This window comes from Portunus trituberculatus, chromosome 43, assembly GCF_017591435.1.
Source record: "Portunus trituberculatus isolate SZX2019 chromosome 43, ASM1759143v1, whole genome shotgun sequence".
Lineage (NCBI taxonomy): Eukaryota > Metazoa > Arthropoda > Malacostraca > Decapoda > Portunidae > Portunus > Portunus trituberculatus.
This window is the reverse complement of record NC_059297.1, coordinates 25,887,517-25,901,689: the sequence shown is the minus strand read 5'-3', so window position 1 is coordinate 25,901,689 and position 14,173 is coordinate 25,887,517. Positions and strand designations below refer to the sequence as shown.

General features: G+C 38.9%; 2 protein-coding genes across 6 annotated transcripts; both read left to right on the top strand.

The window, feature by feature from the left end:
* Nucleotides 1-2,424: 2,424 nt before the first annotated feature.
* On the top strand, nucleotides 2,425-12,530 carry LOC123518469 (mucin-12-like). Of its 5 annotated transcripts, none has more exons than XM_045279308.1 (3): nucleotides 2,425-8,166; nucleotides 9,672-9,785; nucleotides 10,070-12,530. In XM_045279308.1, the coding sequence occupies exon 1, from the start codon at nucleotides 2,426-2,428 to the stop codon at nucleotides 4,772-4,774; it is 2,349 nt and encodes a 782-aa protein (XP_045135243.1). In that variant the 5' UTR covers nucleotide 2,425; the 3' UTR covers nucleotides 4,775-8,166; nucleotides 9,672-9,785; nucleotides 10,070-12,530. The 5 variants fall into 5 exon arrangements, with proteins under 5 accessions (XP_045135243.1, XP_045135238.1, XP_045135242.1 ...); XM_045279303.1 differs by having other exon boundaries at nucleotides 9,672-10,194; nucleotides 12,472-12,530; XM_045279307.1 differs by having other exon boundaries at nucleotides 9,672-10,194; nucleotides 10,404-12,530.
* On the top strand, nucleotides 4,819-11,813 carry LOC123518022. The gene is made up of 5 exons (XM_045278524.1): nucleotides 4,819-4,862; nucleotides 5,333-5,398; nucleotides 5,581-5,737; nucleotides 10,744-11,227; nucleotides 11,359-11,813. Exons 1-5 carry the CDS (start codon nucleotides 4,819-4,821, stop codon nucleotides 11,811-11,813), a joined length of 1,206 nt encoding a protein of 401 aa, XP_045134459.1.
* Nucleotides 12,531-14,173: the final 1,643 nt, after the last annotated feature.

Below are 14,173 nucleotides of genomic sequence, written 5' to 3'. Positions count from 1 at the left end.
GATGTACATTATTAGTAGCGTTGGGAGGTCATTGAGAGCCACAGATGACTTGGGATCGCTCCTGATACTTTGAGTATTTCAAAGACTGAATTACTGTTTTACGCTGTTTCTTTCCTCTGAATATATAAAGATAAAGGAAATATCTATTGAAACTATAAGCTAGTAATAAATGGCAGCTTTTGTTTTGTCGATATTTGAAATAAGTAAATTTATTCCATGACAGAATTATGGTATAGCAAGCAATTGAGTTCAAGCTTTTGTTTCAAAACAGATTTGTATGAAAAGGGAGGTGTTCAGTAACCAAGGCTCCACTGTACTATCCATGAATTAAATGAATGTTTATAGAAATCAAAAGGTAGCATTTAATGACAGCATTTCATTGTCTTTTACTATTTGAAATCAAGTAATTTTTTTGAGGAAAAATAATGATGTAACAATTGAAATAAAAATATGAGTTCAAAATATTATGCTAATTCAAGTTTATCTAGATAAGCAAGAATGTTTGGTGCATTATGATGAAAAGAAATTGAAAAGAGAAAAAGCAAAGTGGTCATATTGTTATATTACTAGCTTTTCTACATAGTAAATATTTCTATCTTAAAGTTCCAAGAATCAGAGTTGGAAATATTCTTGGCAATATAGATAGAGAATGCTGATTTTCTTGCAAGCATAGGTCAATGGGATGGGACTACCACAAGAGGCCATCACTGGCATATTTAGTTAAACTTCTGAAAATGATAGGTATGTATAGATAAGTAAAGCAGAAAAATTTGGATAAAATATCAAAGCCTCAAACTCTGAATGGTGTAACTCCGCTATCATGTTAAAAGCTTTTCACTTTGATATTGAATACACTCCTAAACTGACATGTTCTATGATATGAAACAAGAATATGTATTACACAAAGCTGTAATTCTCATAAAGAAATATATTATTGGTTTATCCATTTGAAAGCTTTTTGCTCGCATTATCAGAAAAATTACAAAATATGTGAAAAATATCAAAATTTATCAGTTTGAATTGGACACTTACAAAGGCATCAAATGGTGGTTCTCTCTCTCTCTCTCTCTCTCTCTCTCTCTCTCTCTCTCTCTCTCTCTCTCTCTCTCTCTCTCTCTCTCTCTCTCTCTCTCTCTCTCTCTCTCTCTCTCTCTCTCTCTCTCATAGATTTAGATGCTTGTAAATTTGGAATTTGAATTATGATTGGTCATGGTGCATCACTCTTAGTCATTTTGGTAGGAGTTAATGTGCAGCATTTTTAATAAATATGAAGAAATAGTCACATGCCAATGCACTTTGATAAATCAGACAGTCCTTCAGACACAAGTGATGGCATCCTTGCTGTTGTGAGTTGCAGGGCATCACTGTTGCCAAAAACAATGATAAAATATATACAAACTTTTATCATGTGTCTTTCCTGTCAGTTGCAGTCATATTCACAAGCTACTTACATTATACTGAGAGCTCAAATGAATGTTTGGCAGTTTTTTTTTTTTCCCAGCAGATGAGGGCAACAACAGAAACTTGATATAAAAAGAATAAATTCTTCCCATCACCAAGGTTTGAGTTGTCTCAATGCCTTATCCCCTACCTTGCTCCAAGTTATACCTTCAGCAGCCATGCCTCAAGCCACATGCTTTGCTGCCAATCTCAAGCCTCATTATCAGCAATGCCACTTCCATACCACACCATCAGCAATGCTACTTTCATACCACACCATCAGCAATGCTACTCTCATACCACACCATCAGCAATGCCACTTTGATGCCACACCATCAGCAATGCCACTTCCATACCACACCATCAGCAATGCTACTCTCATACCACACCATCTGCAATGCCACTTCCATACCACACCATCAGCAATGCCACTTCCATACCACACCATCAGCAATGCCACTTCCATACCACACCATCAGCAATGCCACTTCCATACCACACCATCAGCAATGCTACTTTCATACCACACCATCAGCAATGCCACTTCCATACCACACCATCAGCAATGCTACTTCCATACCACACCATCAGCAATGCTACTCTCATACCACACCATCTGCAATGCCACTTCCATACCACACCATCAGCAATGCTACTTTCATACCACACCATCAGCAATGCCACTTCCATACCACACCATCAGCAATGCCACTTCCATACCACACCATCAGCAATGCTACTTTCATACCACACCATCAGCAATGCTACTTTCATACCACACCATCAGCAATGCTACTTTCATACCACACCATCAGCAATGCTACTCTCATACCACACCATCAGCAATGCTACTCTCATACCACACCATCAGCAATGCCACTTCCATACCACACCATCAGCAATGCTACTTTCATACCACACCATCAGCAATGCTACTTTCATACCACACCATCAGCAATGCTACTTTCATACCACACCATCAGCAATGCTCTCATACCACACCATCAGCAATGCTACTCTCATACCACACCATCAGCAATGCCACTTTCATACCACACCATCAGCAATGCTACTTTCATACCACACCATCAGCAATGCCACTTTCATACCACACCATCAGCAATGCTACTTTCATACCACACCATCAGCAATGCTACTTTCATACCACACCATCAGCAATGCCACTTTCATACCACACCATCAGCAATGCCACTTTCATACCACACCATCAGCAATGCCACTTTCATACCACACCATCAGCAATGCTACTTTCATACCACACCATCAGCAATGCTATTCTCATACCACACCATCAGCAATGCCAACTTCATACCACACCATCAGCAATGCCAACTTCATACCACACCATCAGCAATGCCACTTCCATACCACACCATCAGCAATGCTACTTTCATACCACACCATCAGCAATGCTACTCTCATACCACACCATCAGCAATGCTACTTTCATACCACACCATCAGCAATGCTACTTTCATACCACACTATCAGCAATGCCACTTTCATACCACACCATCAGCAATGCCACTTTCATACCACACCATCAGCAATGCCACTTTCATACCACACCATCAGCAATGCCACTTTCATACCACACCATCAGCAATGCTATTCTCATACCACACCATCAGCAATGCCAACTTCATACCACACCATCAGCAATGCCAACTTCATACCACACCATCAGCAATGCCACTTTTATACCACACCATCAGCAATGCCACTTCCATACCACACCATCAGCAATGCTACTTTCATACCACACCATCAGCAATGCTACTCTCATACCACACCATCAGCAATGCTACTTTCATACCACACCATCAGCAATGCTACTCTCATACCACACCATCAGCAATGCCACTTCCATACCACACCATCAGCAATGCTACTTTCATACCACACCATCAGCAATGCTACTTCCATACCACACCATCAGCAATGCTACTTCCATACCACACCATCAGCAATGCTACTTCCATACCACACCATCAGCAATGCCACTTCCATACCACACCATCAGCAATGCCACTTCCATACCACACCATCAGCAATGCTACTTTCATACCACACCATCAGCAATGCCACTTCCATACCACACCATCAGCAATGCCACTTTCATACCACACCATCAGCAATGCCACTTCCATACCACACCATCAGCAATGCTACTTTCATACCACACCATCAGCAATGCTACTTTCATACCACACCATCAGCAATGCCACTTCCATACCACACCATCAGCAATGCTACTCTCATACCACACCATCAGCAATGCCACTTCCATACCACACCATCAGCAATGCCACTTCCATACCACACCATCAGCAATGCCACTTTCATACCACACCTTCAGAAATGCTGTTCTCAAGCCACACTGTCGGCAATGCCACTCTCAAGCCACACTCGGCAATGCCACTCTCAAGCCACACTGTCGGCAATGCCACTCTCAAGCCACACTGTCAGCAATGCCACTCTCAAGCCACACTCGGCAATGCCACTCTCAAGCCACACTGTCGGCAATGCCACTCTCAAGCCACACTGTCAGCAATGCCACTCTCAAGCCACACTCGGCAATGCCACTCTCAAGCCACACTGTCGGCAATGCCACTCTCAAGCCACACTGTCAGCAATGCCACTCTCAAGCCACACTGTTAGCAATGACACTCTCAAGCCACACTGTTGGCAATGCCACTCAAGCCACACTGTCAACAATGCCACTCTCAAGCCACACTGTTGGCAATGCCACTCTCAAGCCACACTGTTGGCAATGCCACTCTCAAGCCACACTGTCAGCAATGCCACTCTCAAGCCACACTGTTGGCAATGCCACTCTCAAGCCACACTGTTGGCAATGCCACTCTCAAGCCACACTGTTGGCAATGCCACTCTCAAGCCACACTGTCAGCAATGCCACTCTCAAGCCACACTTGGCAATGCCACTCTCAAGCCACAATGTTGGCAATGCCACTCTCAAGCCACACTGTCAGCAATGCCACTCTCAAACCACACTGTTGGCAATGCCACTCTCAAGCCACACTGTTGGCAATGCCACTCTCAAGCCACACTGTTGGCAATGCCACTCTCAAGCCACACTGTCAGCAATGCCACTCTCAAGCCACACTGTTGGCAATGCCACTCTCAAGCCACACTGTTGGCAATGCCACTCTCAAGCCACACTGTTGGCAATGCCACTCTCAAGCCACAATGTCAGCACTGCCACTACTTTAGAACCACATCTTGTTTTAAAGCCATGTCATCTTATGTTCCTGATGACACTGAAGACACTCAGAACATTGTATTTCTTTAAGCCAATTTCAGTGTTTTGTTAATTAGATTTCTTGCTGAAGAAACATGCTTGGAATAAAGACCCTTGAACATGGGACTGTGTTTGACAGGTGAAATAACTAGGTTTGCAAGAAATGCAGCAAAGAATATTGACATACACAAGCAATGAACACTAAGAACTGTAGAAATAAGTTTACAGCTCTAATAAATTGATGGCATTCAGGTTTTTGGAGAAGTTATACTGTATTTACTTGACATTAATTTCAGCACTGTCTTCTTACATTCCGTACTACTAATACCTCAATGCAGATATGGAAGAGCACTATTAAAGTTTATTATAAGCTGAGATTTTGCAAGTATCAGCAAAGTAACTTTTCATGTGATAGCAAGGGACAACTGCACTTTCATGGGGTTCTACAGTAACCAAAAAGTTGCAAGACTAGATTAACCTACTATTTTCCTTGATAAGTGTGTAATAAATGCAAACATCCACCACCATATGAGAACTTCTTGGTAATTTTTATATAATACACTAGCAAGCCTCTTAGGCATCAGACTATAGCTTGTCTCTGATTTCAAGGTCAGTGCCTTCACAGATGTTGGAGGGAGTCAAGATGTTGGTCCCTCTTACTTTCTCCCATTTCTGGTAAATTGTATGCCATCTTATATAACCTGCCTCTTCTTACTTAGACTTCAAGGATTGTTGGAAAGAAGGTGACTGGAAAGAAAATACCTTATGTCACATTATATCAAGCATTTATTTATCAATAGAAATTATTGGAGCATACGAGTCTGTATAAGGAAGCATTTTTGCACTACTCATGACAGCACCTTCTGTGTCACCTGGCCCAAATTCAACTTTGTGTCCATCTCTGTATGTTTAAGAAAGACCACACCTACAGACAAGCTCATAAGAGATGAGTTTGTAGAGAATACCTCGATCACAGACAGAACTCAAAACAAGATTCAGGATGGAATTTTAAAAGTGCCTGCTATCATGAGTTGCATGAAAATTGCTAATCTACACAAAATTTGTTGCAATATTTTCTTTCAATCAAAGCATGCTTTATGTAAAGAGAGAATTGTCATCTTTTCCTTTCAATTTTCTTTCCCATTCTTCTTAAAGTAAAAATAAGAAATGGCAGTCTATAATTGTAGGAGTGATATACCAATGGCTGGAGAGGGTAGTGGGGAACCCAGGTCTATCCTGCCCCTCCCAAGAGCTGGGAAGGAGCCTGACTGCAATTAATGACAAACTATAACCTGATGTCTAAGAGACTTGCCAGTGATGGTAATGGATGCACACATTTAATATAGACTCTTATCAAGGAAAATAGGTGGCACCTAGTCTTGCAACTTTCCATGATTACTGCGGACTTCAAATCACTATACAGTATATGTGCATTGTTATGTGGTGTTTGAACCTACAACAAACACATCACAGCAGGTTTGCAATATTATACTTTTAATGAATTGTGTATTTGCAAAAGATATGGAAAGAATTTTTTCTTTTTCACATTGAAGGTTTTTTAAATAAGGATATTATGGGAAAATGAAGGAAAAACACTGAATAAACAATGTAACTCATAGAAATTATTTGTAAAAAGTCTGACCAAATTAAGATTTGTCTGATAGTTATGATACTCGTCTTCATAATACATATACTAATGAAGACCAAGCAGAGACACACTAATGGTGGACTTTCAAAATGTAGTTCTGTGTATTTATATACTAGACTGGCAATCCTACACACATTGGTGCCCCAGACAAGGCAACCCCATTCAGACACCCATCCTTCACACTCTTAGAACCATCAGCCCTCAGTGAAAAGGAAAAGTCTCATGAATCATTATTATAGTCCAGGAGCTCAGATATAACACAACTGGCCACATATATACAAAGGTTATCACTGCCCCTTCATAATGAGATTCCCTTACTCTGCTCCTACCATAACCCTGTGAGCATGGCGCATCCAGTTTACTTTTTGCTGTGTTCTGCACAGTAACTGGGTCTATATGATAATAGTCTCACCACTGTTGCTCTTCGTTTGCTTCTATCACACACACAGTTACTCATGCTTGTTGCAGTCATTCTCCTCTCATTCAGTATTCTCTTCACTATTTATCCACTCTAGGGATGGCCTTCCTCTTCACTTTTCATAGTACATATCTGAACAAATTATTCTTTACTAATCAATCACACCACCAACTTGCTTATCATGCCCTACTCTTTACATAGAAACTATTTACACCTAATATCCTGGCTCTAATTTCATAAACTTTCAGAACATCCCATTGTCCTTTCCTGTCGAGATATATACTTTCTCTAAATCCACAAAAGTAAAAAAGATTTACTTTCCTAAAAAATTAGTCATGCAATTTAGGAAAGATCTTGTCTACACAATCCTTTGTAAAACCACCCTGTTCCTTTTGGATGGCATCTTCTGTGTGTGTGTGTGTGTGTGTGTGTGTTTTTTTTTTTTTTTTTTTTTTTTTTTTTTTTGTTAATGAATTTTTTCTTTTCTTTTTATTCTCTATCAGCACCTTACCATACACCATTTCTATCACACTCGACTGATTTGTTCCCTTATAAACTGGAGCATTCCCGTTAGTCTTTGCTATCCTCCATGAGTTAGAGTAACTGGTGCAACATCCTACTCATATTCTTGACTGTCGTAAAGATATAACTAGTATTCTTGACCTTTTTCTAGCATCTAATCCTTTTACTTATGCTATCACTCTGTCTTCATCTATGTCTTTTTCCTATTGCTCATATTCATCCTCAACATTGCCTAAAGTATTGCACTTTTTGCCTCTGCTAATTTAAGGGACCTGTTATTACCATTATTTTCATTGGAATGACTCTTGCTTCTGTGTCAGAAACACTCTGACATGGAAACAGTTCACTCTTTCTCTTGACCTAAATCTCCCGAACCTTGACTGTGTATCTTTTAGTTGGTTTGTGACAAAGTTTTAAAGCAAAAGTTGAAAAATTAAGGCATGGTAGCATCACCAGCTCCTTCCATTTAATGCCATTTCATATCCTGGGTAAAAGTTAATAGATGATGTTATTCACTGATATCATCCAGACATTTGTTCTTTGTCAGTAAGTGTATATAAGACACCAACTGCTGGAGGCGAGCAACGTTCATGATGAAGGGACAGTATATAATTATATGCTTAAGGATTCTTCTGATCTTTTATACATTGTTTCCTTTTATTTCCATTGTTTATCTTTCCTTACTACACAGCCATGAGGAGGCCAAAAAGTAGGAAGAAAATTTTTCTTAAGGCTTCACACCATGTGAAGCCTTAAGAAAAGTGAAGCCTCCTCATTTACCAGATTTGATGACATCTAAGATGCACTCTTTATTATGGAAATGGCTGAAAGAATCATCCTGCATCTTATGCAAATGTGAGGCTTCCCATAGATATCATTTTGAAATTTCCTTCACCCATGCACCCAAAGATTACACTATTGTATTGTAGGCAAGGATACTATATCATTTTTTCAAGCATAATATGATATAAGGAAATGCTAAAAATGGAGATGTGGCCCTGTGCAGCGATGCGCCGTGTGTGGTTAATAATGGATCAGCTGTAGGCTGCATTCTTTGCATTGTCTCTGTGACTAGGGCACTGCTTTTGCTTTATTAATCATGTATGATGTTTTTGATATAGCGATTGCTTGATTGTTGTTCAATTGTACCACTAACTTGCTTTAATTTTAAGCATTACATGCTTAAATACTTGGAAAATGTTTTTTCCTAAATATGTCCTGCTGAAATGCTGTGTCTTTTATGCTCAATATTTTGATAACAATCATTACTTTCTATCTTAATGAAGAGATATTTAATTTTGAAACTCACAAAACTTTGATGCCATTTTTTTTTTTTTTTTTTTTTTATATATAATTTTTGGAACTTGTATCACCTTTGCTCAAGGTGCATCATGTATTCTTTTAAGGCAAACTGATTTTTGCAATTATTTACCATCTAAATGTTATGAAACTTGGCTTGCAATATTGCTATATTAGTACACATTTGGGTAATTTATGCAGAATGAATAAAAAAATCAATAATTTTTATTTTTTGCAAGAGTTCTACTAAGATTTACTTCCTTAACCATTATGGGCCATAGGAGCTAAAGTGCAAACCAAAGTGTGCTATGTCTGTGACTTTATTCAAATTCCATGTTTGCTTGAGAATGTGATATTATCCTGCTTATATCTGCACCATGCACATAAAATTGATTAGCTGAGTAGTCCAAATCATAATTCCCTGTTTGAATGTAGAATAATGACAATCTGTGCAAGTCTTAGGAATATGGGGATAAAAGGTGTTGTGGTACTCAAGTTATTTATTCTGTGTACACTCAACCCTCGAAACAACGGACCTCCCATCAACGGATTTCAGAAACTATGGACAAATTCTGAGTCCGGTTTAATCTATGGACAAATATTAAAATACGCGATTGTCCGTTCCCAGCAAATTATTGTCCGGTAGGTGGTGGGTTGGTCGCGTCATGAGCTGTTGGCGCCATGTTTAATTTTCAGTCCGTGCGTTTTCAACCAATAGCGAACATTGTCCAGTGCTTACCATGGCTTTTTTGTACCCTTCCCACGAGTGCTTAACCTATCCAAAATGCCTCCTAAACCTAGTAAACCAGTGAAGCATAATCAAAAGGGTCTTCCAGTGGCTGCTAAGCTTGAACTAATACGAAAATTAGAAAATTTTACGTATTTTACGTACATTTTATACAGTTTTTTATGTACTTTTGCAAAGAACGGACTTTTGCAATCTACGGACAGGGTCGTGCACGCATTTGTCCGTTGTTTCGAGGGTCGAGTGTATTTATTTATTTTTTTCATATATCTCATTCTTTTCATTCCTATTTATTTGCTTGTTTACATATTTGCAGGTTTGTAGGGCAACAACATGACATTGCTCTATTGAGAATTTACGGTACAGTGTACTGGCAGATAACGAAACACCTACAGCAAGTTGTTCCTGTGGCTCAAGCATACATGATGATGTTAGTGATGAACTGTTTATATGTAATGATAAAAGTGATAATGACAGTGATGATGAAACAGATATAAATGCAGGTGAAAAAGAATACAACAGTGTAAATGACAGTGAATGCACAGCTCTGTCATTCCTTGTGACTAGCCAAGTGGTAGGAGGCATGTGGGTGTCTGAGCTGTAGCTTGATCCACGTGGGGCTACTTGATACACCCTTTACTGCAGCCTCTGGTTCAGTACATGCCCCTTCTCAAGACATTTAACTTATTGACTGTTTCCAGCTTTTTCTTTTAGTGATGACATAATTGCTCTAATTGCTGCCTGATCAATAAATACAAGCAGAGCAGAGGATAAAAATAAAATTGCAGTTTAACTCAGAAGGAGGAACAGGTCTTGTGTCCACTTACGGATAAAACAAGGTAAGACTAGAGTAATATAGTCCTCTTTCTAGATGCTACCCATTGTATTGTAAGTCTTAAAAAATACTGAATATCATCACTATAATACCGTAATTTAGAAATTAAAGGAATATCATTTTTCACAGGAAGGATACAGCTGCCATTACTTTCATATTTTTAAAGAACAGCTTATTACCATTAAAATGATGCACAGTTTTTCATATTTCTAGTTACAGTGGACCCTCAGAACTTGAACACAATGCATTCCTGAAGGCTGTTCCAAGACCTAATTGGTTGAGATCCAAAACTATTTTCCCCATAGGAAACAATGTACACTACGCACCAATGAATTGTTCGCCACTTCACAACAGATCACTTCGCGAGGGCCTTAAGATAATTTCCTGTAGTATGGCACCATATTGATTTATGCAAGGTATCATGCATTTGGGAACATGTTTAAAGTACAAGCAGTCCATGAAAACCATTGATGGACTGTCAGATGACATTTGTCAGATATTAATAAAACATTTGTAAGAGTATCGCCTCATTTTCCGCCTGTAACTTGAGCAGATACGCCTTGACACAACTCACCTTTTCTTCATAATGGAAGGCAAGAAAGACTTGACAAAGGACCAGATAAAAGTTACTTTGTCTTTACACAAGGCAGTAAGGCCAGTGAGAGAAATAGCCAGGATTGTGGGTGTTACAAGGAGATGTGTGCAAAAGTGGATACGAAAGTTTCGTATGGAAGGCGGGGTGGCAACACCAGAACAGAAAAAGAGGCCTGGGCGAGGACGTAAAACTTCATCATGCACAATAAATGTTGTGAAGCGTCAGGTGGATGCTTTTCCTCAAATCACAGCAAGGGAATTAAAAGAACAAAACCCTCAGCTGCTCGGGCAAGTGTCTGTGAGGACGGTACAGCACTGCCTGCACGATGACCTTGAGTTCCGCAGACACCGCGCTCTCAAGAAGCCACTCACCACCCTAGGCAACAAGAGCTTAGGGTTGCATTTGCCACTAAATATCTCCAGTGGGATATGGCAAAATGGCAGTAAGTGTTATGGAGTGACGAAGCTGTTTTCACGGTGTCCTGCAACCATGGCAAGCATGTGTACCGGCAACCAGGGAGTGACCCACTTGACACAAAATTTATATTTCAGACTGAAAAGCACCCTGATTCAGTGATGGTGTGGGCCTGCTTCAGGTATCATGGTGTAGGAAATTTAGTGTTTTTGCCAAGAAATGAAAACATGAATCAGAACAATTATTTGGAACTTTTATGTGACTTTTTGCCCGGGTCTTTTGAAATGTGCAATGCTACTGTGTTCATGCAGGATGGAGCTCCATGTCACAGGGCAAAATCCATCCTGACATGGCTTCAGAACTGCCAGATTGACTTTTTGGAGGACTGGCCACCCAAATTCCCTGATCTGAACCCTATTGAAAACATCTGGTCCATCATGAAGAGGCGCTTGCAGAGGAGGGATATCTCCGACATAACGAAGCTGCGGACGGCCATCAAGGAGGAATGGCATAATCTAAATCAAATAACCCTCAAAAACCTGGCTGAATCTCTTCCTTCATGGCTTCTAAAGTGTATAAGGAGGAAAGCCCATCAATTACTAGTTTCCTCGTAAGTATTATAGTACTTATGTTTTCTCCATTCTAAGTGCATTCTACCACCTGTGGTGTCACGGCAAACAATTCATTGGCGCGTAGTGTAAATGATTCTAATCATTCCAAGACCTTAGATTCTTATCTAGGTAAATGTAAATTGAACTAAAATGGATATTACTTATCTTTTGGCAACAAGTTTTATAGTGTGTGTAGATGGTGGTGAGGGAGCTACATACACATGCAGGGCATAACAGACCTTATAGTTCCAACTAGTTTTGATTTCAGTGAAGGAATCTTTGCTTGGGCATTAAAAGATCCTTTGGCAACATTGGTTGTTTTCATAGCAACTTTGTTTTTAATTATGATACTAATGGTTGACTTAGCCACAGTGACTATGCCCAACCATAACAAACAGAGATGTACAACTAATGCATCTCGACCTCTGTTGGCCAGTATCAGCTGGCCAAGGTCTGATTTTTTATTGGCCTCTGGTGATATAATTTATTGAATTTTTTGGTTGGAGTCCAAATTGTACGAGGTTCAATGAGTTCAAGGTCCAGGGGATCCACTGTACTATCGTAATGTATCAAATTGATAAAAGGTGTAAAAAAAATTAAATAAATTAGAACACCTTCACTCACTTATGTACACTTATCCTTGTTTTCTTTTCATCTACAGGGTATATATAATGGTTAAATTGACATACTGTAAGACTGGCATTAAACTCCACCATCTCCTGAGGACTTTCCTTTTCCTCATAAGTATCTTATAGGGCCCCCTTTTGTGGGAAGAGTAAGCCCTTGCTACTGTTAGCTTTGGTGTTATCTCCTGGACAGTGTATTGCTTCAAGCTCTTGAGTGGTTTTTTTGCTGCTAACCAGGGGCATTTCTTGGGACTGAAAACATTGAGGGCTGAGCCTAGGGAATTCTTTCTGGGATAAAAAGCTCTGTTTCTGTGCTTTCTTTAGCCTTGTGGTGATTTCAAATTGTGTCAAAATTAAATTATATTGATAGAAACAAGATGATGCACGTATAGACGTCGAGGCATCATCCTGTGCTGCATTCACTGAAAATGGGAAACTATAACTTCTTTACTCTTTACTGGTTTGTTAATGTACAGTTCTGCTGTATTTACTTTGAAGTTGAATTATCCGGAGCTGAAGAAAAAAAAAACAGGGCTTTACCAGGCAAAGCGGTCACTGCTGCTAATACCTTTTCAATTTATTTATTTATTTTATTTATTTACTTTTTTAGATATATGGTAATTTGAATATGCTTATGATAACCTGAATAGGCTACCATAACCTGACCAGGTTATAATACATAGAGACATGTAATATGACAGCAGAAAGTAGAAAAGGAAAAAAAATCAGACATACAGCCTTCCTTGATGTTGTCTGAAGAGAAGGGTGTACATCACCAACCAATAGAATGATTTCTCCATACCCTGTACTGCTTCTTCGTGGAAGGAGAAACATTCTCTGTATGGAAAATTACCATCTTTATGTTTAGGTGATATCTGTTGTGGTTTGATTAAGTCTAGCAATAAATCATCACTTAATGAATTTTCAATTAGGTAGCTTTGCTCATCAAATATTGAATATGCTTTTCTGTTTATATTGTGAAGATAAGTAGTTCTTTCTTGTCTGCCACTAGGATGTCTCCAGGGTAAAGTCGCGTGTGTGTATTCACCTAGTTGTATTGTACAGGGTTCATGCGGGGCTCATAGTGTCCTGTCTCCATATTTCCACTTGTCTAATTTTTCTTAAATGTTCTGCACATTATATGCTGTAACAACTTCATCATTCACTGCATTCCACTTTTCAACCATTCTATGTGGAAAACTGTGTTTTCTAATATCCTTCACACACTGCCTCTTCCTAATCTTCTTTGCATGTTCTCTTGCCCTCTTTTGTGTGTGTGTGTGTGTTCCCAATATATTAGTTGTACACCGTTCCTTGTCTGGGAGTCAAGACCTCATCCTCTGTCAAGAGGATATATATATATATATATATATATATATATATATATATATATATATATATATATATATATATATATATATATATATATATGCCACAGAAGCATTTTTTTGTGTTGCTAACATTTTGTGCTTTTTGTGCAGTTTAGCCAAATTTCCTTTGTCTGACCAAGCAAATTGAGTTACAAGCTCCATCACAGAACTAATTAAACTCAAGTCAAGGTACCACCATATATATATATATATATATATATATATATATATATATATATATATATATATATATATATATATATATATATATATAAATACAGTGGAGACTTGATACTCAAACTTAATTAGTTCCAAATGGGTGTTCGAGTACCAAAAGTTTGACTCGATACCTATAAATCACATAATT

Bases quoted from the DNA above. Each gene is read 5' to 3' on its own strand.
- LOC123518022 (XM_045278524.1), top strand. From the start codon at position 4,819: ATGCTTGGAATAAAGACCCTTGAACATGGGACTGTGTTTGACAG. The intron at 4,863-5,332 runs GTGAAATAACTA...TCTGATTTCAAG, and splicing joins CATGGGACTGTGTTTGACAG to GTCAGTGCCTTCACAGATGT. The intron at 5,738-10,743 runs GTGCCTGCTATC...TAACTTGAGCAG, and splicing joins TTCAGGATGGAATTTTAAAA to ATACGCCTTGACACAACTCA.
- LOC123518469 (XM_045279308.1), top strand. From the start codon at position 2,426: ATGCTCTCATACCACACCATCAGCAATGCTACTCTCATACCACACCAT.